General features: G+C 46.7%; 2 protein-coding genes across 5 annotated transcripts in view; one reads left to right on the forward strand and one right to left on the reverse strand.

Annotated features, from left to right (window-relative positions):
* Window positions 1-1452, reverse strand: part of ERICH1 (glutamate rich 1) — a 62216-nt gene extending 60764 nt beyond the window's left edge. The window contains exon 1 of one of the 2 annotated variants that reach the window (XM_053380802.1): window positions 1347-1452. In XM_053380802.1, coding sequence (XP_053236777.1) covers window positions 1347-1371 — 25 coding nt within the window. In that variant the 5' untranslated portion in view covers window positions 1372-1452. The remainder of the gene's footprint in view (window positions 1-1346) is intronic. The other variant, XM_053380803.1, reaches the window with a different exon arrangement.
* A 395-nt stretch (window positions 1453-1847) lies between these two features.
* Window positions 1848-24851, forward strand: part of DLGAP2 (DLG associated protein 2) — a 403016-nt gene continuing 380012 nt past the window's right edge. For all 3 annotated transcript variants that reach the window (XM_053380806.1, XM_053380804.1, XM_053380807.1), the window contains exon 1: window positions 1848-2092. Coding sequence is in view for 2 of the 3 variants with exons in the window: in XM_053380804.1 (XP_053236779.1) it covers window positions 2075-2092 (18 nt within the window). In the remaining variant the exon portion in view is untranslated. The remainder of the gene's footprint in view (window positions 2093-24851) is intronic.

Below are 24851 nucleotides of genomic sequence, written 5' to 3' on the forward strand. Positions count from 1 at the left end.
CGTCTCCTCCCCCATCGTTCAGACCGGACAATGAGGTCCAGCTCTGAGGGCCGTCTGGCGGTTCCCTCACTACGAGAGGCAAAGTTACAGGGAACCAGGCAGAGGGCCTTCTCGGTAGTGGCGCCCGCCCTGTGGAACGCCCACCCATCAGATGTCAAAGCAAAACAACTACCTGACATTCAGAAGACATCTGAAGGCAGCCCTGTTCAGGGAAGTTTTTAACATGTGACATTTTAGTGTATTTTTCATCTTTGTTGGAAGCCGCCCAGAGTGGCTGGGGAAACCCAGCCAGATGGGCGGGGTACAAAGAATAAATTATTATTATTATTATTATTATTATTATTATTATTATTATTATTGCCAACGTCTTCAAATTTCTACAGTTCTCACATATATAGACCATAAATTTACTCCATTCTTTTTGGTACTTTATTTCCTCCTGACTGCGAATCCTATGTGTCAGTTTTGCTAATTCCACGAACTCGACCAACTTTGTCTGCCGCTCCTTTACAGTTGGTATCTCCTGTGTTTTCCACTTTGGGGCTATCAAAACTCTGGCAGCTGTCGTAGCATACATATATAATCTTTGGTCCGTCTTCTTAATATCCTCTCCTATCAAACCTAGCAATAGTTCTTCAGGCTTTTTTTGGGAAAGTATATTTAAACATCTTTTTAAATTCATTATAGATCAATTCCCAAAACTCTTTCATTTTATCGCATGTCCACCACATGTGGTAAAAACCACCATCCTTTTCTTTACATTTCCAACAGATTTTACTACTCGTCCTATACATTTTTGCTAGTTTGACAGGTGTTAGATACCAGCATCTAATATCTATCTGCACGAGCCATTTTCCAACTAATTCCTCAAGTCCAACATCGACAGAGGCGGGTGGGTGGTGGGCCTCGGGACTGCCTGGGAATCCCAGGAGCTTCGCAAAAATTCACGGAAGTCCGGTTTTCACCTGTCAGCTCCCGGCCGGTTTCCTTTGCCAGCCGATCGCAGGTTGGGAGTCCCTGCAAGCCGCTTGAATTCTCTCTCTCTCACTCGCGCGCACTATCGCTTCTTGGAGACTTCCTGGGACTCCCCCCCCCCCAAACGTCCTTAGTCCCTGGCAAGCTTTTAGAAGCCCATGCCTGCCGGCAGCTCTAACCACCATCACCCCCACCCCTGGAATCGCATCCAAAGGTGGCCCCACTTAAACTAGACACGGCGAGGGATCCACCGCCCTCCTCGGAGCAATAACCCAGCCAGAGACCTCCCTTGCCTAGGAGCCGAGGCCACAACCTGTTCCCCATCTTGCATGCACATGCAGCCATTTCACCTCCCGTGCTCTGGCCCTCACCTTCCGTCCTCCTGCTGAGAGCCATCCTGCACGGACAGCGCGCGCGGAGAATCCCGTGCAAAACACTCGCCTTGCAAGAAGCAGAAGCAGCAGCAGCTGCTCAGCGCGCTCCGCTTCCTTGAACAACCCGTCCCGGTCCTCCGGCTTCCTCCTTCTTAGGCTGAGGGGCGTGGCCACTATCGGGGAGCCGGCTCCCTATTGGTCCGGGGCGCATGGAGCGGGGCGGTCTACACGCAGCCGGCGTTCGAATCGCGGAACTGGCCACCCCCCGCTCCGTCTGACCCGCCCGCGCCTGGGACGGAGCCATGCCGCGCCTTCTGGGAGGGGCGGGAGAGAGCGCGCGCGCGCCTGCGCGGAGCGTGAGAATTCCGCCTCGAGGGCGGCTTGTACAGCGGCGGCGGCGGCGAGCGAAGCTCAGCGCACCAGTCGCTTAAAGCAGCACCACCGCATGGACAGCGGGAGAGAGAGAGCGAGGGAGGGAAAGGAAAGGGAATGACAGTATTAAGCAAGCCGCTGCAGCAGCTACTTTAGCGCGCGCGGGTTTGTGTGCCTGAGGGTAAGAAGCCCAGAGCCAACGCGGGAGATATAATGTCCTACCTCACGCCGCCGCCTCTCTCCCGCCAACATCTCCCGGCCACCTCGCCCCGCTGCTGCCCCGGCTTCTCCTCCGCCCGGCTCGCCGAGCCCAGCATGCACCCCGCGCTCTGCTAAGCGAATAGTGCCCTAGAATGTCAGCGCTGAAAAAGGTAAGGGCGTCGAGGGTCGGTCAGTGGGGCGCGCGCGGGGGGGGGGGGAGAGACAGCAGGTAATGGTGGAGTCCCGGGAGAAAACGGGGTGGCGGGGGGTATGGGAAAAGTGGAGGTGCGGGAAAGGGGGCAGCCCCCCGAGCGCCCAAGCTGGGCTGAGGGTGCGAGCGAGCCGGCAACCATCCCGGACGGCGCTGCAAAACTCCGTGGGAGCGGGAGGCGAGGGGAACAGCTGGTGGGGTTCCAGCTGCGGGGGGTGCGAGGATTGAGTCACGCGGGGGGGGGGGAGTGCGGAGCTGTGAGAGGAACCGGCGCTGTGCCGTCGCTGCCGCTGGGCTTTGGCTCGGCGTGCATTCCCTCGGTGCTGTCCGCTTGGGGTTGTTTCAGTGGAGCGGTGTATTGGTGCGGGGTGGGGGAGAGGGGAGAGATGTTGCCCCGGCTTTGCCTCGCTTTTCTCCCCTCCACGCGGCAGCCTGCCGTGCGAGGGTTGCCGTGGGCTGGAGACGCAGCTGCTGCGGGGGCTGCTCCTCTCCCGGTTTGGGGTGGGGGGGGGAGAGGAGGAGGAGGCGGCGGCAGCGGGGACGGTCGCTTTAGTGGGGGCTGCGGTTATTTCGGGTCTGGGAGGGGGGGAAGAGCAACTCCTGGGTTTTTTGGGGGGGGTTGCTGGGGGTGGGAGTCGCCCCGGGAGTGCTGGGTTGTGTGGGCACAACTCCTGCAAGCGGCTTTTTTTGGGGGGGGGGAGGTGAGGGGTGCACATTTTAGGGATATTCTGGTGTAACCCATCTGTGGTTGTGGAAGGAGCAGCTTTCGTTCTTGTGGGGGGGCTGTTGGGGGGTAACTACAAAAGAGGCAACAGCAGTGGATGGAATAAGACAGTTCGAGGGTTTTGGGGGTGAAAATAATGAATTGGGGGGAGAGAGGCCCCGAAATTAATGCCGAGGGACGGTTTTTTTTGGGGGGGGCTGTTGAGGCAACTTGGGTGATGGGTCGGAAGCGAGGCCCCTCCAAGCACAACCAGACTTAACAGTGACTGAAAACGCTGGTGTAACATTTTGTGAGTTGGGGGTATCTCTCGTCACCCAAAACTGATTCGTTTCTTGTGGGGTGGATTAGTGTTGCAAGTGACAGTCTGGGTACACGGGGTGTGTGTATGTGACCTCCAAGAAATAACGTGGTGGGCTTTTAAGCTGCTGCTAAGGTGTATGTGGAGTTTCTTAAACGAGGGAAAGATGGAGGATGCGGAGGTAACTTCTGGGGGTTTGCAGAGGTACCTGGAAGGGTGGAAATGAGGTATCTCGCCCCCCAGGATCAATTGGGGGGAAATGAGGGTCTTGATGCAACATTGTGGGCCCCTGATCAGGGTGTGTGTCTCTATCCAAAATAATCGGGGGGGGGGGCTGGCTGAGGATGTGGAGATGCTTCTGGGGTGGTGGTTATAAACGAGGGAGGGGGAATTATTGGGACCGAGGTGCCTGTGCGTCTGTGGAGTGTTCTCTTCTCTAAGTAGGGAGAAATAAATAAGAGGGGTGGGGGTGCTGGGGCGGAGAAGGTCGAGTTCATGTGTGAGGCTGCTGGCCCCCCAAGCGCAAAACCGGGGATCGCACCAGGAAGGTGTCGGGCCGAGAGGGACGTGTGCGCGGGCGCGCGCGCTCTGTGTTCCTCCTGCTGCTGCGGTCCAATGCGCCCTTGCTGGAAGAAGCTGTGCGCCTCGTTGCTCCAGGCAGCGCCGAGCGCCGTCCTCTGCTGCTGCTGGCGCGAGCTCTCTCCGCTTGCCTCGCTTTTCCTTGGGCGGGGGGCTGTGGTTGTGGAAGCGGAGGGGTCTGCCCGACCAGCTTCAATGCAGAAGAAAGAACTCGAGAAACTCCGTGCTTCGCAAGGCATGACAGGGTGCTTTTTATTTTTTTGCTTTTTTTGGACGCGCTTAAGTACAAATTGAGAACGGTGCAGCTCGGTGGAACCAAGCTGAAGCTCAGGGAAAGGAGCGCTACCTCGTGAGAAACCCAGGGCAATGGGGACACACGTACATGCACGTGTGTGTCAGCGAGATTCGTGGTGCCTTGAGGCAGCGCCCGGACAAATTGCACCCTCACCTCCCGCAGGCAGAAGAGGCAACCGGCGACTCCTCTCTTTTTATTTTTATTTTTTTTGAAGGCTGATTTCGGAGGGCGTTGGAAGGGTTGCTTTGCCAGAAAAAAAGCTGGCAAACTATTGTGGAGCGGGGGGGGGGGAGTGTGTGCTATTAACCGCCTCCTCCCTCCTCTCCTTCACTGCTCTCTCTATCTCTCTACACACAAAATGCATCGTCTTCTCCTCCTGTTGTTCCCTTAGCAATGCAAGCAATGAATCCTTCAGGAGGGCTTGAAATGGGGTGAGGGATGTCAGAGCCTGGGCTTGAAGGGTTTCCAGATAGAGATCCCTTCATCTCGGCTTGCAGCCTTCAAACCCGGGCTCGCTCTCCAAGGCAAGGAGCCAATCCCACGCGCGTCCTTTCCCCGAGGCATTGCCCAAGAACCGCGCCGCTTGGTCTCCCCCACCCACCCTCACGCTTTGCGGTAGCCGAGCTGCGGGGAAGAGTTTCGCGGTGGCGAGGAGTTCCTTTGATTCCTGCGCGGGCAGCTGCGTCCTGTGTGCGGAAAGCAGCTCCGCGCCAAGGCAAGCGGGTTCACACGGCGCGCACGTCTGTGATTCAGGGCGAAGGTGAGGCCCCGGCGCCTCCATCCTTGGCAGAACAAGGCTCGCAATCCCGCCGCGAACTTTGCGCGGCTCTTCCCCCAAAGCGAAAGAGCAGGACCAAAAACTCTCGGTTGTTGTCGGTTTCTTTACGGAGTTCGGAGACAGAAATAATCAAGCGCTTGTGATTCTACCCGCACGTGGGAATCAAATCACTTGCAGTAAAGTGGCGTGGCTAACTTGGTCTGCAAGTTATAAGACAATATTGTAATACATCTTGCTCTCCCAGCAGGGACAGCCCTCTTCCCCCTTTGCTCCATGGGGGAAAGTCAGAACAATGAGGAGCCTCTCTTTTCTCACACTACTTATTGGAGGAGTACTTTTTTCCATATAGGACTTCTTGGGATTGAGTGGGTCACATAGCACGTGTTTAGAAGAACCAAGAGTGCTGGCAGTTCAGGAAGAAGTTGTTAATGGGGTAGGGGGAGTTGCTGATGCAGCATTGAAATTGTCCTTTGGTGATTTCAGGTGACTCACAGTCCGGCATTGTTAGGAGTCAGAGTAGCATTCTACACCATGTAGCATTTTCAGTGTTAAGAGATACAAAACTGGCAAAATTGGCTTGATGAACAAAGCATTGGTTGCATCTCAAATTTCAAAATGCCCATAGAAAGAGAGAGTGCAGACATTTTTTGATCGTGAAACAGTGAGGTTTTAGCTTCACTGTGATGGCTACTCATGGAAGACTGCATGGTTTTTCATAGCATCGTGACACTCCAAAGTTCAGAGTTTAAACTGGCTCTGAATGGAATGCTTTTAATATATTAAGGTCTAGACACCAATTGTTAGACCAGCTTTCTGTTTCCTGCCTGAGAGTGGCAGGTTAATCATGGTCCTAGTAGGCCACCGTACGTAGCAGCTGGGTTGTGTTCACCTTGATAGGTCACAAGTTGTGAAATGCCTACTTCATACTAAGGGGGCGTTACAATTTTCATCAGATTTATATATTTTTTCTGTTGATTTTTTTAAAAAAACCATTTTCATGCCTATGTTCCCTGGCTTTGTTATGACTTCCTCAACTAACCACAAACACCTCCATAAGTACAGTAGACTCCATAAGTCACATTCTGAGACAGATGGAGTTAATGTAACCTAGATAGAAGAAAGGGACGCGGGTGGCACTGTGGGTAAAACCTCAGCGCCTAGGACTTGCCGATCGTCAGGTCGGCGGTTCGAATCCCCGCGGCGGGGTGTGCTCCCGTTGCTCGGTCCCAGCGCTTGTCAACCTAGCAGTTCGAAAGCACCCCCGGGTGCAAGTAGATAAATAGGGACCGCTTACTAGCGGGAAGGTAAATGGCGTTTCCGTGTGCTGCGCTGGCTCGCCAGATGCAGCTTGTCACGCTGGCCACGTGACCTGGAAGTGTCTTCGGACAGCGCTGGCCCCCGGCCTCTTAAGCGAGTTGGGCGCGCAACCCCAGAGTCGGACACGACTGGCCCGTACGGGCAGGGGTACCTTTACCTTAGATAGAAGAAATGGAACTAAATGTGTGTAACCCCATTTCTGACATTCTCCATTATCTACCTCTGATTCTCACATTATTCTCATTCCAGCTATAGAATTCTAAACTGTAAGAAATTCCTTAGTTCTTCATTGTTCAGGGCCCTAGTTACTTCATGCATGATAGATGTGCAGACAAATACTATGCATTTTCACTGAGAAGTCCCACAGAATTCACTTTTTTCACTCAGCAGTTGTCTGTTTCACTCCCCATGTGAGCTGTTGCTTCCTGACTAAAGCAATTTCAACGGGAACAACCATCTTCTATTGGATTGCAAGTGAATGTATAGCTCTTGTGTTCAGGAAAGATCACAACTGGTGTGTTTTCAATAGTCCTGTAGCTGCTGCTATATGTAACAAATGTTATAATGACATTTGAATTGCACTAAATATTCATCTTGGGAAAGAAGTCTCCCACTCACATTCAGCAACATTTTAAGACTTCCAGATTTCTCTGTCTTTAAGGTTGGAGTTTGCAAGTATATCATGATTTATGACTCATTTATTCCAATGCATTGTTCAGCATTGAACTAGCTCGTATGTAGTGATTTGGAGACATATACAGTTACTTATCAAAGATCTAATTCTGGCACTAATTTACTTAGCACTACTTTTGCTTTCTAGAAGCTCAGCTCATAAAGGTATGCATACATATGATCAGTGCTTGCATTAGTTTTACAGTGCAATGCTAACCATTGCTGTGTACGCATTACCAGTTTAAAATGCAGCGAGGTCACTAACACGGAAATGGGTGAGCACTGATAAATGAGCAATCTGCTTTCCTTTATAGTCTACTCTATGGTGGTACCTCGGTTGTCAAATGTAATCCGTTCCAGAAGACCGTTCAGCTTCCAAAACGTTGGAAAACTGAGGCGCAAAGGGTGGTTGGCAAAGTCAATGGAGAAAAAAGAAACAAACGCAGAGGAAGTCTTTCAACTTACGAGGCACATTTGAAAATGGAAGCAATTACTTTGGGTTTTAGGTGTTCTGGTTCCAAAACGTTCAGCTTCCAAGATGCTCAAAAACTGAGGTACCATTGTACAGTGGTACCTCGGGTTACATACACTTCAGGTTACAGACTCCACTAACCCAGAAATAGTACCTCGGGTTAAGAACTTTGTTTCAGGATGAGAACAGAAATTGTGCTCCGGAGGCCCCATTAGCTAAAGTGGTGCTTCAGGTTAAGAACAGTTTCAGGTTAAGAACGGACCTCCGAAATGAATTAAGTACTTAACCTGAGGTACCACTGTATTTGGAAGTAAGTCCCAATAAGTTCACTGTGGTTGTCTACGCACTACACATTTAAAGTACATTTGAAGCACATTCTTCCTCTCAGTGAATTTTGGGCACTGTAGTTTCTGCCTCACAGGGTTACAATTCCCAGAAACCCTTAACAAACAATAATGCCCAGAATTATTTGGGGTGGGGTGGGGAAATATGCTTTGGATGTGCCTTAAATGTATAGTTTGCATGCAGTCTGTGACTTAGTTCATGGTATGCGAGCTTAGGACTGACACCTGTGGAGCTCAACTTGTCATTTTGTGAAGTGAGTTAGCATGGATTACTACAGTTTGAGAACCACCATCTGAGTTGATGTATTGTCTATGTAAGTAAGGAACCTCAGCCGCAGGAGCTGACTGTGATTCTCTAAGGCTTCTCTACCAGGACATACCCATCAAAAATCTCTTGAATACTTTTGGCTGGCTTAAGTGCGTCCTTGGACTTACATTAATTTGCATTAATTGCTTGGACAACATTAGCCTCTTGCATGTGGCCCTCAAGTCTGCAAAAGTCTCCCCACTCCTGGTGTAAGTTGTGAGGGACACTAATTATGGTGGTGGAAGTGAAGGAATATGCCTTCATATTTCAAGACCCATATGTGATCACCTCATCCCTTACATACCCAGTTGATCACTGTGCTCTGCAAGCAATACCATCTTATCAGGAGATGTGTTCTGCACAATACAGGAATCGGGCATTTAGTACTGCGGCACACATTCCTTTTGGATTTCCTTCCTGCTAAATATTATGACATGTTCGGGTCAATTACGTCCAGGGGGGTCCGGCACACTTCCTCATGCGCAGCTCTGGTCTTTCCCCCGGGACGTTTGACTCAGCAGAGCGTAAAACACAGCGGAACAGAAGCTTGAACGTTCTTCGTGCGGTGGCAGTAACTCAGGCTGACACTTAGCAGTCTCCTTATCTTTAAAGTCTTTATTCCTTAGCAAAACACAACAGTTATAAATCTCCTGCCTGGAGACAGTTCACCCATCTTGCTTGCTCAACGGAGCAAACACGCAGACTGACAGCACACGGAGAAACCACTCCCTTTCCGTGTTCTATGCCCGCCCTCAGAATGTGAGGCGTCATCACTCAGAACTCTTAACCCTGTAAGTTCTGAGCCTCTCGTATCACCCCCTCTCGAATCACGTTCTGAGGGGACTTCTGAGTGTTCAACACCTTCCCCATTGCCTTCCGCCCCTTCCTGGCATCGTTGTTAGGCACCTGTTGAACCTCACGAACCTCAGGTTCGCACTGTGCGAAACCAACCCACGCATTTGTGACCTGAAACCTCTCAGGTGGAATTCCCTTTGTAGCCCGCGAAGACCGCCTGGGCACAAACTGGGGTGCTCCTTTTGACCCACTGGGGCCAGCGTGTGCGTCTTCCTCATCAGAAGACTCCCCCTCTGACTTGACACGTCTGTGAGCTTTCTCCATTATGCGCACAGGAGATGAGGGCTCACTCTTGGACACTCCCTTAACAACCTGTGGAGACGCCCTACTCTGTTCAGGGACCTGGTCTCCACCAGCAGGTTCGGGCTCTGGCTCTCTTTCCTCCTCAGAGTCAGACAGACAATCTGAGACAGTGTCAGAGTGCACTTTGCGCCTTGCCCAACCATCCTGCTCAAAGAACTCAGCCTGTTTACTGACCAGAAGCTTGGTCTGATCACCTTCTGGGTATGCGAATCTCCACCCTTTTGTCGCAGGCTCATATCCACAGAAGATCATTTCCTGGTACTTTGGACCACCCTCTTGCTGCAACCACTTTGGTACAGGCACCATGGCCCTGCAACCAAACGAACGGAAGAAATGCACCTGTGGCTTCTGTCCGTTGAGCAAGAAATATGGGGTGTCACCTACCACTGCATTGTAGCACCTGTTCATCGAGAAATTGGCCGTTTTTACCGCCTCCCCCCCAAAACTGTGAGGCAAACCAGAGTCATCCAGTAGGATCTCGGATGCTCGAACCAGAGCTTTACTCCTCAGCTCTGCCACGCCACTCTCTTGAGGAGAAGTCACCTTGTGACGTATCCCCCTCTGGCGAAAGAAACCCTTTAGAGCAGACCCAGTGACCTCTGAACCACGGTCAAACTGGAAACCTTGCACCTTGGTGGACTCTGATAACATCTGAACGTCCTCACAGGACCCATGTGACATCCTCTTGTGCCACACGCAAGCACACGACACATGAATGTGGTCAGTGGCTTTCCCAACATTCCCCTCACCCTCGAGAGGTGATTCCAGAACAAAGAGGTTGTTCTGATTCTTTTCAACACGTACCAGTTGCTCTCCACCTCTGGAAATTGTGCAAACATTTTTTTCAAAACTCACAGAATATCCCTCCTGTAAAAGACAAGGTACAGACAGCAGGCAATGTTTTATCTCAGGGAGAACATAAACCTTCAATTCAGCCTGTAAAAAAGAGACAAACATGTTAGAAACATGGGTTACACGTCCCTGTGAACCTGTAGCAAATCTAACTGTTTTCTCAGTTGAAACAGCCTTGCAGTTCCACATTTGTCCATCAGGTGGCGCTGTGACCAGATGGGCATTCGCAGCCGAGTCCACAACCCAACGTAGGACTCTCCCCCCTCTGGAGTTGTCCTTCTTTGTTGCCTTTGCAACTGACTTCCTGCTGCCCCCGACCTTGGGGCGTTCGCTGCAGGTGGTGTTTTCCACAATAGCCATCGAAGCAGACAGTTGATAAACTTTCTCACGCCTGCCTGCGCTGTTGCCATGGAAACCCGGCTGGTTCCCATGGGAAATGTCCTTGGGACTTTCCTGCCCTTTGTCTCGCTGTGGACAGCTTCGGCGCAGGTGCTCCGGAGAACCGCAAACAAAACAGCAACGAATGGAAAACTTTTCAAACTTGCCTTTGGACGTCAGCGCCCCCCCAACCTTTCCAGCAGCCCTCCTCCTCGAGGCTTTTCTGCTGTTGGGAAAATGGCTTTTGGCTTCTGCTGTGGTTTCTCTGCAAACCCCCTCCAGCTCCTGCCAAACAGCCTGGGCACTCTCAAGACCCTTGGACTGGCCTTTCTGGCCTGCACCCCCATTCTCTGGTGCATCTCTCAGCTGTTCTCCAGCATGCAGCTCACGTATTGGGGCATTCCGGCAGCCCTCCAACACAGTCCCAGCCCCCTCTGGGCCTTCTGGGCATTCCTCAGCCCCTCCTGGGCTCTCTGGGCGTTCCCCAGCTTCTGTGCAGCATCTGGCCCCCTCTGGGCGTCCCTCAGGCTGGCGTCTAGCCCCCTCTGGTGTGGCTCCCACTCTCTTCAGTGCCTGCCAACCGACCCAGGGCTCCTTCCCGTCTGCCTCTTCAAAAGGGATTGACGACTCCTGGCTGTCTGCCATCTCTCCCCGGTGGCCCAGCATACTCACAGGTACCTCCCGGTCCGGCAGATCCTTCCCAGCGAGCTCCTTAGCTGGCCTTTGGCTGCTCCTCAGCCGATTCTGCCTGCAGTCTCTCTTTCCCAGCGTCTCATCGGCTGGCCTCTCACACGCACGAACGTTGCTTATCTTTATTGCTGACCCCCATAACCTGTTCGGGTCAATTACGTCCAGGGGGGTCCGGCACACTTCCTCATGCGCAGCTCTGGTCTTTCCCCCGGGACGTTTGACTCAGCAGAGCGTAAAACACAGCGGAACAGAAGCTTGAACGTTCTTCGTGCGGTGGCAGTAACTCAGGCTGACACTTAGCAGTCTCCTTATCTTTAAAGTCTTTATTCCTTAGCAAAACACAACAGTTATAAATCTCCTGCCTGGAGACAGTTCACCCATCTTGCTTGCTCAACGGAGCAAACACGCAGACTGACAGCACATGGAGAAACCACTCCCTTTCCGTGTTCTATGCCCGCCCTCAGAATGTGAGGCGTCATCACTCAGAACTCTTAACCCTGTAAGTTCTGAGCCTCTCCTATCATGACATGCATAGTCTCCTCTGTCTTTTCAGCACCTGCTGAGGACCTGGTTTCAATAAGCTTTTTAAATTGAGTCTTCTCCCAGCCTACAACCATGTTATACTTATTTCTAAATGTTTTTTAGAAGTTTGGAAGTTTTAAGATGTCAAATAAATAATATATGTTTGGGTATATATTTGGTTATAAGGCCTCTCTCTCTCTCTCTCTCTCTCTCTCTCTCTCTCTCTCTCTCTGTGTGTGTGTGTGTGTGTAGATGTTGTTCCCAAGTTCAAATCCCACCATAACTGTGACATCACTTGGTGACTTAGGCAAACCTCTGTATCTCCACCTGACTTTCAATAGTGAGATAAGAATACTGACCCACCATCCTGAATGGTTTTAAGAATTATTAGGGACACGGGTGGCACTGTGCGTTAAACCACAGAGCCTAGGGCTTGCCGATCAGAAGGTCGGTGGTTTGAATCCCCGCGGCGGGGTGAGCTCCTGTTGTTCGGTCCCAGCTCCTGCCAACCTAGCAGTTTGAAAGCACATCAAAGTGCAAGTTGATAAATAGGTACCACTCCGACGGGAAGGTAAACAGCATTTCCGTGCGCTGCTCTGGTTCAGCAGAAGTGGCTTAGTCATGCTGGCCACATGACCCAGAAGCTGTACGCCGGCTCCCTCGGCCAGTAAAGCGAGATGAGCGCCACAACCCCAGAGTCGTCTGCAACTGGACCTAATGGTCTGGGATCCCTTTACCTTTAGCTTTACCTTTAAGTTTGTGGAAAATGCAAGGGATACTCTAAACCGCTAAATAAGTGCACATCACCATTGTAATCTGCTTTATTTAAATCTCGAAGAAACCCTTTTTCACCACGTAAAAGTTGTCCCAATACAATTAGTGAGCATATGAATTAGGCTGAAATCAGTGTGATTTACTTCCACGTAAAAGCTTTAGATTGGGGCAAATAATTTTGTAACTATTTGCAATAATCAAAACAATTAAATCAGCTTTCACCCCTCCTGGTATGGAAATTTCTATTATTATTTCCCGTGGAGGGAATTGTGTATACATGTGACATATAAGGACCACTCACCTAGAAGGTATTCCTTCTGTTTTGCCGATGGTCCTCACCCACCTCCTTTTCCACTTTGAATATTTTCTTTTGGCAATTGATGTGTGTGTTATGTGTATAACGGAATGATAAACAAACTTTACATTTACAAAGCTTTAAATTTGGGTAACTTTATTGGACAATTACATAACTTGAAGAATCAATGCAATAATTTTGCAAATTTAAAGTGAGGGATAGAACTGATGGTACGCCTATTTTTAATAGCCAGGAACAATTAAAAATGCAGTTACATCAAGTAAAATCAATTTTCTTTTACAACTCTTATAATCCTCTAGACAGTGTTGGCAGTAGAATACTGAAATGGCTTTTTTGATCTTAGTATATGTCATTGGGGGCTTTTCCAACTACATGAGTCAAAGGAGAACAGCTGCTGCAATTCAATCTTATTAACAGGACAGACCTTGCTAGCTTGTCGGGTGATCAACAGTGAACTTATTTTATTTCAACAGGCATGTTGAAACAGAGGCCACTAGACCCTATTGCTAACTCCACCTTGTCAAATAGCATTGTCCTTGAAGTTATAATTTAAATTGGCTATCATGTAGTCAAGGCATGGCCAAACCTGGCCTTTCAGATGTTTTGGGACTACAATTCCCATCATCCCTTACCACTGGTCCTGTTAGCTATGGATGATGGGAGGTTGTAGTCCCAAAACATCTGGAGGGCCAAGTTTGGCCATGCCTGATATAGTCTATCAGCATTGGGTAGATCTGTTTGTACTCCTTTGTTTCCCCCTTAGTTTTTCAGGGCAGATTATATTAGAAGCTTCTTTCTTACAGAGAATGCATTTTTGTCCAGTATAATCAAATCTTCCTTGTCAGCATGAGTAATATAATCGATGTGTACTGTTTTAGGAATCTTTTGGGGTGGTGTTGGCAGGGAGAGAAACTCTCCCTTGAATGTTTAAATTTTTGTTGCTAAAGATAATTTTCTCCACTATGAAACAACTTTGTTGAAACCCTCTTGGCTTGTACCATCCATATGGGCATCATGGTTTTATGGATGATTCAATACATATTCACACTTTAGAACAACCCAGAATTTGGCAGGCAGAATTCAGTTTTAAAGCTAGTCATAGCAGACCCCTGGTTTTCATTCCACAGTACTGTATGGATATTTGTTGAACCAGATGACTGTATAAGGAGCTGCCTTTATACTATTGGACCACCTGTTTACTCTGTCTGGCAGTAGCTCTTCCTAGGTCTCAGGCAGGTCGTTCTATAACCTGTTACTTCCAAACCTTCAAAAGGAGCCTGTGGCCTTATGGAAGCCACAAAGCCTGCAGAACATGGGTTCCACCATCACTTCATGAGATGCAGGTGAACAACACCACCAGACCACATCTGTGAAGCACATTCCATATTGATGCAGCCCCATTGATGGAAGTGCTAATATATTTTCCTTTTGCCGTTAGAAAAATAATAATATATGTGCAACACAGAACAGCTGGGACAGAATCTAAGTGGAATGAAACATAAAGTAAAGGTAAAGGGACTCCCGACCATTAGGTCCAGTCGTGACCGACTCTGGGGTTGCGGCGCTCATCTCGCTTTATTGGCCGAGGGAGCCGGCGTACAGCTTCCGGGTCATGTGGCCAGCATGACTAAGCCGCTTCTGGTGAACCAGAGCAGTGCACAGAAACGCCATTTACCTTCCCACCAGAGCGGTACCTATTTATCTACTTGCACTTTGACGTGCTTTCCAACTGCTAGGTTGGCAGGAGCAGGGACCAAGCAACAGGAGCTCACCCCGTCATGGGGATTTGAACCGCCGACCTTCTGATTGGCAAGTCCTAGGCTCTGTGGTTTAACCCACAGTGCCACCCGTGTGTCCTAATCTCCTTTTATATCTAACCTAGCTTTAATTTCAGACCTGCATGAGATGAAGAGTTTTCATGCTATAAATGATACACACAGCAACAGAAGTGTGTTCTTGTCGTCGTCCCCCTTTCCCCCCAAGGGAAGTAGATTGGTACTGCACACTCAAACATAAGAGAGTTTAATTTTACTTACTATCCATTGGGTTTATTAATTTGATTGCATGCTGTTTCTATCGCTAGTACTGTAAGGCTATGATTCTAGGCATGCAGTCAGCATTCCTTCTGCTACAAAGCAGAATGGGACACATCCTAATTATTTCTAACCAAAGCGAGAAAATAAAAACACTGTTTTTGCATCGCAGGGAAAAAAAATCATTGGTAAAACTTAGCAAGCAATGTAATGATAGAATTCTCGTTTCCCTAAAACAAGATGCTCATTTCTCCTACAGATAACGGTCCCTGAGCCTACACTGGCTGAGGGACCATAAAATTTGTTGGAAGCACTGCCATTCCTGCAGAACTCAATTATGTGCTGCTGGCGTTAAAGACATCCCAGTAGAACTCTCCAGATCAGTTGTTAGAACATTCCACTGGTGCAGCCATTCTGTCAGTGTGTCTATGGCGGTGGAGAGTCTGGAATGAGGCAGAGTCAAGGTGAGGATATGGGTGGCACTTCAGTGCTCTTGCTATATTCCTGTTAGTGGCACAAATTGCCCCAGACGTAACACAAGAAATTAGTTTCCTATCGACTCCTTCTATGACCGCCACTGTCACAGTCTCTGTGTGGTGCTCCACAGGAATGCCATTTTTGTTTTCCCCCAGGTTGTATTTGTCATCCCCCCTTCCAAACTGAGCAGGTGTAGGATAACATTCCCTGTTCTACTAGCATAGTTGTGATCCATCTCCCATTTCGGTATGAGTATAGAATTTCTGCGCCCATCGCCTAATGATTGCAGCCCCTTCATGGAAATCAATGGGGAAATGACCAAAATCACACTCAACAAATTTATTTTGTATGCATTTTCTAATAGGCTACCCTGTTCTAAAAGGACTTCTTGGAAATGCTGACAAACGTAAAGGTTTGTTTATAAAGGGGACATGTTTTATAAATAAATAAAACCCCCATTTATGTGTTAAACAGTTCTGGAAATGTATCAGTCTTTCAGACCAGGTATTTGTAAAGGCTAATCTGACATGACTTTTTCTATTACAGATTTTTGAGATTTACTTCAAAGGTGTTGTCATGAAAGCCTGAACTCATCTTCTCCTGCATTACAACACTATATTGTATACTAGTTTGACCAGGATGACTAATATCTGTTCTTACCCACTTTTGGATGAGGAATTCTGCTGGAAAATGCTGTAACGTTATTTGAGTTTCAGGGCAATTTTCTCTTCCGCCCACCCCTCTATATTTACAATATAAGTATTCAATTAAATAAATTGGTTTCCTTTGATGATCCATTCCACATTGCCAAATAATTCTGTTTTGTCCTCCTTTCTTTTGCAACAGAATTAATAGTATTTATGTCCATGTGATCCCACTGAATGAAGCAAGAGCCATAAAATAACTCCTTTGGGACTAACTACTGTGCAAATTTGAAGAGAGAATTTTCCCTCATTAATCTGGTAAAAAAGAAGGTTTCCCATAGAGGAAGCTGCTAAGACTGGAACAAGTACTCTGTCACCGCCCGCCCCCCCATTTCTTTTTTTGCAGCAATACCCTCTGGCAAAAGCTCTATCTGGGCATTCAGATGGGTTCTATCTGTTAGATATCTTGACGTTAGTCGTTAAGTTGGGCAGTAAAACACAGTCTTGCAATCTGGATTTCTGTCAGCCTTTTGTTCTAATGCTATGGAACAGCACGATTTCGGAGAAGGTTCTGAAGTTTTGCGTCCTGTGCATTTATGCATTTTGTGTAACATATTGAAGGTACAGCCATGTAAAACATTTTTAACATCTCAGCAGATCTCCGGTGGGTTAAGAAGATGTATTAATTCATGGTCCCCTTTAGTCAATGGATTGAAGACATGACGGCACTCACAGCTTGTGAACAGATTGCTTACAGATGCAAACTATGTTTGGATAAATATATTGATATTTGGAATAAGTTTATACAGAATATAGTAGGCTATTAATGATCATTTATGTGTTAGCATATATAAGAATCTCTCTCTCTCTCTCTCTCTCTCTCTCTCACTCTCACTCACACACACACACACACACACACACACCTTATGTTCCTAATTGGTGTACCCTTCCTCCAGCAGCTGCTTGTCAGTGGTAAACATCATGGGGAAATAAGCTGGTGCCCTGTAGGATCCCATAAACCAATTGCCAAGGAATAGTAATGCTCAGCACCATCTGCTGGGAATTGCTCCATGCTGGAACTAGCACTAAATAATGCCATCTCAACCTATCCTGATATTGTTGTTGATAGCACCAGAAGTCGTCAGGAGATCAAGCAAAGTCAAAAGGGATACAATCTTTAGTATAAACTGGCTTCTGGAGCAACCAAGGCTGCCTCGGTTACAAAATCAGATTTGAAGCCAGATTGAATAGGAATACTGGAGCAGGACCACCATATGCTTGAGCATCTTGTCCCCAAAATGAACATTCAAAACAAGGTGTTAAGTGTCTAAAGAAGACATCTTCTACAGTCTTACCTCTGCTTTGCATAAATGGTTGGGATGCTTTGCTGTTGAAGCATTTATAATACCTTGCTCCCACTTGTCCAGAACATTTGACCTGCTTTTATCAGCAAGGATTGAGAAAGCAGCGAGTGCAAGTGGTCAGCCTCTTACCTCCATTAATACCATTTACGTCCTCAGGCTGAACAAGCTGAAGTCTCAGACACTGTAATCAGAGTGGAGTCCAAGTTGGAACAGATGTACAGTATATATATAACTATATATAAAAATACCTGTTTGGTGTAAAATTGTTGGGGGAAGGATTTAAATGCTCATGTTAGCACAGCAAAATTTATCTGGAACAGTAATTCTGGGAAATATCCTTGCATTCCTCATTGTAAGCATGATGAATTATCTAAGTTTTTAATAAAACATTGCCTTCCACAATAGTCCTAACTATTGCCAGTTCTTTATGCAGTGACCAAATTTCTGTACTGAAGCCGGTCTGCGTTGTCAATGCCTGGTTGGGGTGACTGCCTGAGAACATACCCTCTAACACCTCATTGGCAAAATCTGGGACACCATCTTCCCAGATACCATTTTCCTGTTTTTGTGTGTGCAAGAGAACAGCGGCCATTTGGGACACTGTGAATTCACATGTTTTCATGCCGTACCTCCCCAATGCTTTTTGGAGCATGGTACCCTAAAGCACATGTTTTGGGGCACCGCATGAGATCACAGCCCCCCCAACACCTTTTTAAAGGAGAAATTGTGGCACAAGATCACAGTGTCCAAAATGGCCACCATTCTCTCGCAAGAAAAAATGGGATGTCTCACACACTTGTGGGGTGTGTGAGAACCACATCTTACATACTCTTGAGTTCCATGATGGAGGAAAGACGTGATATAAACGAAACCATGATTTCAGAGCAGCCTTCCCGAATCTGATCTGATCACCAGATGTTTTGGATGACAGCTCCCATCATCCTGACTCACTGGTCAGGCTGGCTTGAGCTGATGGAAATTATAGTCCAAAACATCTAGAGGTTGGAGAAAAACATCTTAGGCCATGGTGTTCCAAAGAAGGCACACTTGATGCCAGCACCAGGTTCTTACAGACACCAGGCAAAAACTATTTTTAGTTTGCTCAGGTTTTAGCCAGCTTAAAATTTTGCTGATGGTTCTCTTTCATCTGCCAGATGTTTGATTTGTATTTTATTGTCCGGACATTGGCATTGGGACTAATTTTGGTAAATGGGGGTAGAAATATTTTAAACAAACAATAAAACAAAGCACAATTCACAGCACAACCCTGCCTTGAAATTAATGGGGTTTCTGCAAGAGGACATGCTTATATAGGTCCCATACATCTCATTGTGGCCTGCTAAGTGTAATTCCTTGGTGGATTGTGCTGTTAAGATCATGACTGTCTTGATTTCAAAACGAACCCTTTCAGATTTCATCTGGAATTGGTTTGTGGATAAAACACTCAAAAACTGACCGCCACGGTAATATTAGCACAAAGAGGTGGATTCTATTCTGTTCATCCACCCACGGCATTCTTAACAAATATATATTTTTTTCCTTTGGCCAGAGATATATGAGAATATTTAGCTCAAAAGGTGGCCTGGTTAGGAGAATTCTGAGAAGTGGTTGTCAAACAAGTGTTTCTGTGGTATTTAATGCTAGACAGTGTATGTTTATTGTCCAGTACTAGCATCATGGAAAAAAAGGATAAATGGCGCTTTCCTGTTGGAGAATGGAAGAGGTTAAAGTGAAAATGTTCCTTTCTTTCTCATATCGTCTGAAAGGGGCATATCTATTAGTGCAGGAAACTCTAAATGCAGGTGTTTCATTTCAGCAAAGTCTTGGTATAGCAGACTCCCTTAACAGCTGATTCTAGCACCAAATTTACGGGGTGGCTGAACATAACTGCTGGGCATTGCTTAACAACAGGTGACTTTCTAAAACCGAAGGCTTTGGTAACATGAGAGGTCCTTTATGAATATTCACCCATTGGTTCAAATCTGCCTTTGTTGTCCCTCCCAAAAGCAGGGAAGTAATTCCTTTTTCAGGCCCAATTTAAAGTGCGGGTGGCTACTTTTAAAGTGCCAAACCAGGGCTTTCCAAATTTTCATGTTGGGGTGATAAGCTTTTCAGACATGCATCATTTCGTGACACAGTTATTTAGCTTTACTAGCAAACCAGAGGTTAAACGGACCCTTTTCCAGCCCCAGAAGGAGCGCGGGGACTGAAAGTGTTTGCGTGACACAGCTACACACTGCAGCCGACACAGTAATGTGTCACGACACAGTTTGGAAAGCTCTGTGCTGAACAATGTGAGACCAAGCAATCTGAAGGATTGTCTGCCGTCCTTCTTGCTCCTAAGACCAGTTTTTAAAAAATCCTTCTGATAAGCCTTCCACTATTAGGTTGTTGGGAAGGAGGCCTTTTCGAGGTTGGCCCCATGGCTATGGAGCTACCTCCATAAATTGATACTTATTACCCATTTCATGAATAGTTTTAAACCACTCCTTGAAGACTTTTAAAGAAAATGTTGGTACTTTTTTTTTTGCTGATGGCCTTTTAATATGGTATTTTTGCTATCTGCTTTTACACTTATATTATTTTGGTCTGCTGATACTGTTTTTATCTGCTGCTATGACAATTTTTAGATGTGTTGCGCTTTTATTTTATGACTGTAATGTTATAGATAGTTAACATGCTGGGAGGCGACCCTGAAAGGTAGAAAATAAAATTAATAACAGAGATGTTTCTGAACCTATTTCGCTTAGCCTCTGATATTTTGTAGAGCTATATCCGACTCCACTTTCTCTATCATGGTCCTCCTGGGGGATAATGTGGACCAATTGCTTCTCAGTTGTTAAGTAGGGACTGGATTTTTCTTCTTCTTCTTAGACTGCAGAGGTTGCAGAAATAAAGCCCACCTCTTCATTAACAAGTAGTAGCCTGGTTTTGGTTCTTCAGATTGATAGCAGTTGGTTGTCGTATAGGCATATCTTTCTCATCAGGAAAACAATTTCAAAGTTTATGTCTCAATCGAAATGTCACACTGTGTGTGTGTGTGTGTGTGTGTGTGTGTGTGTGTGAGAGAGAGAGAGTTTGAATTCTGCAGCGTGGAATGCAGGGAATTCAACACTGAGCTTGGAGTTATGTGTAAACTCTGCAGCAAGCTTAATGTACAACACTGCACAGACCTAGAAATTAAACAAGCACCTCATAATCTCAGGACTGCAATACCTCACGTACTGCCTCCCCGCACATGAATCGACCCATACCATGCAATCATCATCCGAGGCCCTTTGTGTGCTTCTTCATAGGAGGTCTGGAAGGCAGCAACAAAGCAACGGGCCTTTGCTGTAGTGGCTCCCTCCTTCTGGGGGAATTCTCTACACAGGGAGGCTTGCATGGTTCCATATCTTTAGGCACCAGGCAAGAACATCCCTCTTCTCCAGTTCTTTGGTTAATTAAGCAGTCTATGACCTTTAAAATTATCTTTGTGTTTTTTTGGGGAAAGGAATTTTGTTTGTTTGTTACTACGTTATGTATCTGTGTATAGCCCCACAGAACTGAGTCAGGGGTGGAGGAAGGGGGGTGTAGTGGGGGTGGATGCCCCGGGTGTCTTTGCTGAGGGGATGGTGACATTTGGCGGGTGGGCGGCATGCCGAATGTCCACCATTGGTGGCTCGCTCCACCCCCGGCTGTGGGGTGCGCACGCTGCTCCACACATCCGAGCGGTTATCCCACATCTGGGAGGGCACCCTCTGACCCGCCCCCCTCAGGAGCGTGCCCGCCCTGAGCAGCGCGGGCATATGCTCCACCGCGGAACAGAGTGTGGCTTACTTCCAAGTAAACATGCATAGGATTGTGTTACACACATGAAGGAGAGAGTTTTACTGTGCTCAGAACTTATTCACATGAGTACTTGAAACGAAAACAAAAAACCATGCATATCCTAGACATGGTACCTGAGTTGTTTGTGGTGGTGCCCTACCTATAGAAGGCTGTCCCCAGGGAAGTTTACTTGGCTTTTACAATGTTATTTTTTAAGAGCTGGATGAATACTTTTATTTTTTCTAGGTGGTTTCTTTCTCTCTTTTAATCCTGAATTTGAATCGGCTTTGTGCTTCGTTAAATACTGCTTTTGTTTCTGTGTAGTTTTAGCAGTATTTTATTTTACATTATATTATCTCAATAGAATGTAATGATATTATCTCAGCATATGCAGTCTGGATTCTTCTTCTTTTTTAAACTGAAGAGCAGGATATAAATAAAAATGTACTGTGGGTGTGGTGAGAAGGTCATTCGAACTGCTTGTCAGGCACAATGATTTGGCAGGATGCTGCAATTCACAAACTACAGTATGTGCTTGTAACGAACCACTGTTTTCTATGTGCAGAATGCAGTGTGGGCTTTTAATTTATTTCTTATATGTAGCTAATTGTCAGCTGCATGCAGAGCGCTCCCAGGAACCAGCCTTTATGGGGTAAATGAGGGGCACGAAACAACAACGCCCTGTTCTTGCCACGATTGCCCTTTTGCTTTTTAAGATTTGGAGTGGGAAAAGTACCAATTAGAAAGAGTATCAAAGGCTCATTTCACATATGACATATTGCGGTGAGATCATACAAAATGCAGCGTTCTTACTTTTAATTTGCTCATGTGCCAAAGCAATCCAAATTGGCAGCCATGCAGGGCAGGGCACTTTGGGTGATGCCCACACATGGAGTATGTTTTACAGTGAGAACAAGCAAGTCCCATCCCTACAAGTTTTCAGATGGCGCACCTGTACTCTGATATTAAGTGGGCTGCGGAGGTGGTTATGTTGCTTATTCTGCTTATTTTTTGTTTTTAAGACTCTGCTGGGTGGACTGTTTTTATGAACCAGCTCCTTTCAAGGATTTGGGATGTTTTAGATTGTGTGTTTGTTGGTTTGTTTGTTTTTACTGCTGTGTTTGCTGCTTTCAGAGGAAATTCTCCCGAGAAGTGGTGTAGAAATCGATTACACAAACCAACCCTTCCTTTAAAAAAAAAAAAAAGCTTTCTCACAATGTGATCCTAAAGGTAAAGGGACCCCTGACAGTGTGATCCTACTCAGAAGTAAATCCCAATATATTTCATAACCCCTTGCTGTCAGGTAACTGTGTGTAGGATCATAGCTTTGAGCCAGTGTAGCTGTGGTGAAAATGTCAGACTTATTTTGGTTCAGCTTTGACCTTGAGCCGGCCACTGCTCCTCAGCTACCTCACAGGGTTGTTGAGCTCCTTGGAGAAAAGTTGAGATATAAATGGAATAAGTAAGTAGGCAATGAGAACCTTGCTTCCAAGGTTTTTAGAGAGAATTCTTTGTCCTAGCTCTGCTTTACTGTGTAGAGGAATTCTGAGTAATGTTTATCATTATCATGGCTCCTGGCTGTATGTAAGTGGTCATGCATTTTCCTATTAAGTCCTGCAAAACTGTGCCTGTGGTGTTTTGCAGGAGACCCTACTTCCACATTTAAGTAAGGATGTTCAAGAACGAAAGGCCTTTGGTGCCCTCTGCTGTCTACTGTTGACTATTTTGAAGATAATGTTTACTGTTGTTGGCTACTACATTTCTTAAAAATTAATCTCCTGTCTTTCCATAAAGCTTTTCTTTGGTCTAGGAAAACTACAAATAGCAGATTCTGCCGGTGTTGCTGACTATGATGTTTTTCTGTTAGTGTCAAAACATCTACAAAAGGAAATGTGATTTCAACAGTAAATTTTGGGGACAGAAAGTTCTGTTTTTAATTCTGGATGGGAGTTCTGAAGATAAAAAAAAATCAATAAATCCAAATGCTTTCATGAGGCTTCTAAGATGTTGGTTATATATACTATTTAATAAATATTTGCACCAGGGGTAGCCCTCCAGATGTTGTGGAACTACAATTTCTATCATTCCTAACCATTGCTGGCTGCAGCTGATGGGAGATGGAGCCTAACAGCATCTGGAGGGCTATTTATACCCCACCATTACCTGCCATCCATATAGTTGTAAGTGCAAATATAGAATGCTGTTCCTTTTCCAACATCCCACAATACATCTACCTGTTATTATTTAGTTGCCTTTCAAAAAATGACTCTAAATGGCTTACAAAGGCAAAAGAAATACTAAAACCAGTTACAATAAACACAGTTAATAGCAACTTCAAAAACAGCCGAACACATCTAGATAAATAAAGGTTCTTCTGCTCCACCAAAAGGGGCCACATATACATAGAAATCCTTCAAACTAGTAGCCAAAAGGGAAACGTTTTTGCCTGGTGTCTAAAGCTAGACAAAGAGGGTGTCAGGAGAGCCTCCCTGGGGAGAGTATTCCACAGGTAGGGAGCCCCCCGCTAAAAAACTCTGTTTGCTTGTTGCTGCCCACCAGAAGTCCTGTGGAGGAGGCGCATTGAAAAGGACCGCAGATGACAAATGTAAGGTTTGGTTTGTTCATATCTGGAGAGGCAGTCCTTGAGGTATTGGGGCCCTGATGTGTCAAGCCTTTATGGCAGGCATAGGCAAACTCAGCCCTCCAGACGTTTTGGGACTACAACTCCCACCATCCCTGACCACTGGTCCTGTTAGCTAGGGGTGATGGGAGTTGTAGTCCCAAAACATCTGGAGGGTCTAGTTTGCCTATGCCTGCTTTATGGTTAAAACCAGCGCTTTGAATTGAGCCTGGAAACTAATTGGTAGCCAGGATTGGTGCTATATGCTCATACTGTCGTGCCTGCAGCGAGCAATCTAGCCACCAAATTCTTCACCGTCTGCAGTTTCTGAACCGTCTTCAAAGGCAGCCCAATGATACAGTTCATTGCAAGGAGTCTAGCCTAGGTGTTACCAGAGTGTAGACAATAGAAGTTTAGGCTACCCCTGCCCAGATAGGGGCATAGCTGGACCAACAGCTGAAGCGGATGGAAGGCACTTTGCATCACCAAGGCCACTTAAGCCTCAAGCAGCAATGATGAACCCAGAAGGTCCTCCTTGTGCTCATTTGGAGGGAATGTAGCCCCATTAAGAGCAGACAACCTCCCATCCCTCCGGTCTAGGAAACCATCCTCTAGCAATGCCTCAGTTTTGTCCAGTCCATTTCATCTGGCTTTCATCCAGTCCATTATTGAGACAAGACATTACTGAGACATTTTGCCCATCTATTAATTTTTTTTTATGACTATCTATTTAATTCCATAGAACATAATAATCCCTTTCAGAGTATAAAATGTTAAAGAGGGGTGTATTTTTTATAACTAGTAAGACCTGCAGAAGCGCTTTGTGTGGCACCTTCTGTATTATTATCATTATATATAAACATTACACAGCTGTTTCTAAATTGTACAGCAACTTATCTCACAAGGAGAGCTGCTAAAGCTGGACAGAATGGTTTGAATTATCCCTGTGTAATATCTGCAGTGGATGTCTGGCGTTTTAGCCAAAGTCAAGTCTACTGAGGAATTGTAGACTCATTCTGTCAAGGCTTGTTCTTTTCCATCAAGGCTCTCCATTTCCCATCCCCTACCCACCCCGCTTCTCAATCTCCTCCTTTCAATGCTCACATCCTGCTGCTTTTGGAGTTTTTTTGCTCCCTTTCCCCTGGCATTTCTTTGGTAGTCCAAATGTTTACAGTGGTACCTCAGGTTAAGTACTTAATTTGTTCTGGAGGTCCGTTCTTAACCTGAAACTGTTCTTAACATGAAGCACCACTTTAGCTAATGGGGCCTCCTGCTGCCGCCGCGCCGCCGGAGC

Source organism: Podarcis raffonei, chromosome 3, assembly GCF_027172205.1.
Source record: "Podarcis raffonei isolate rPodRaf1 chromosome 3, rPodRaf1.pri, whole genome shotgun sequence".
Classification (NCBI taxonomy): domain Eukaryota; kingdom Metazoa; phylum Chordata; class Lepidosauria; order Squamata; family Lacertidae; genus Podarcis; species Podarcis raffonei.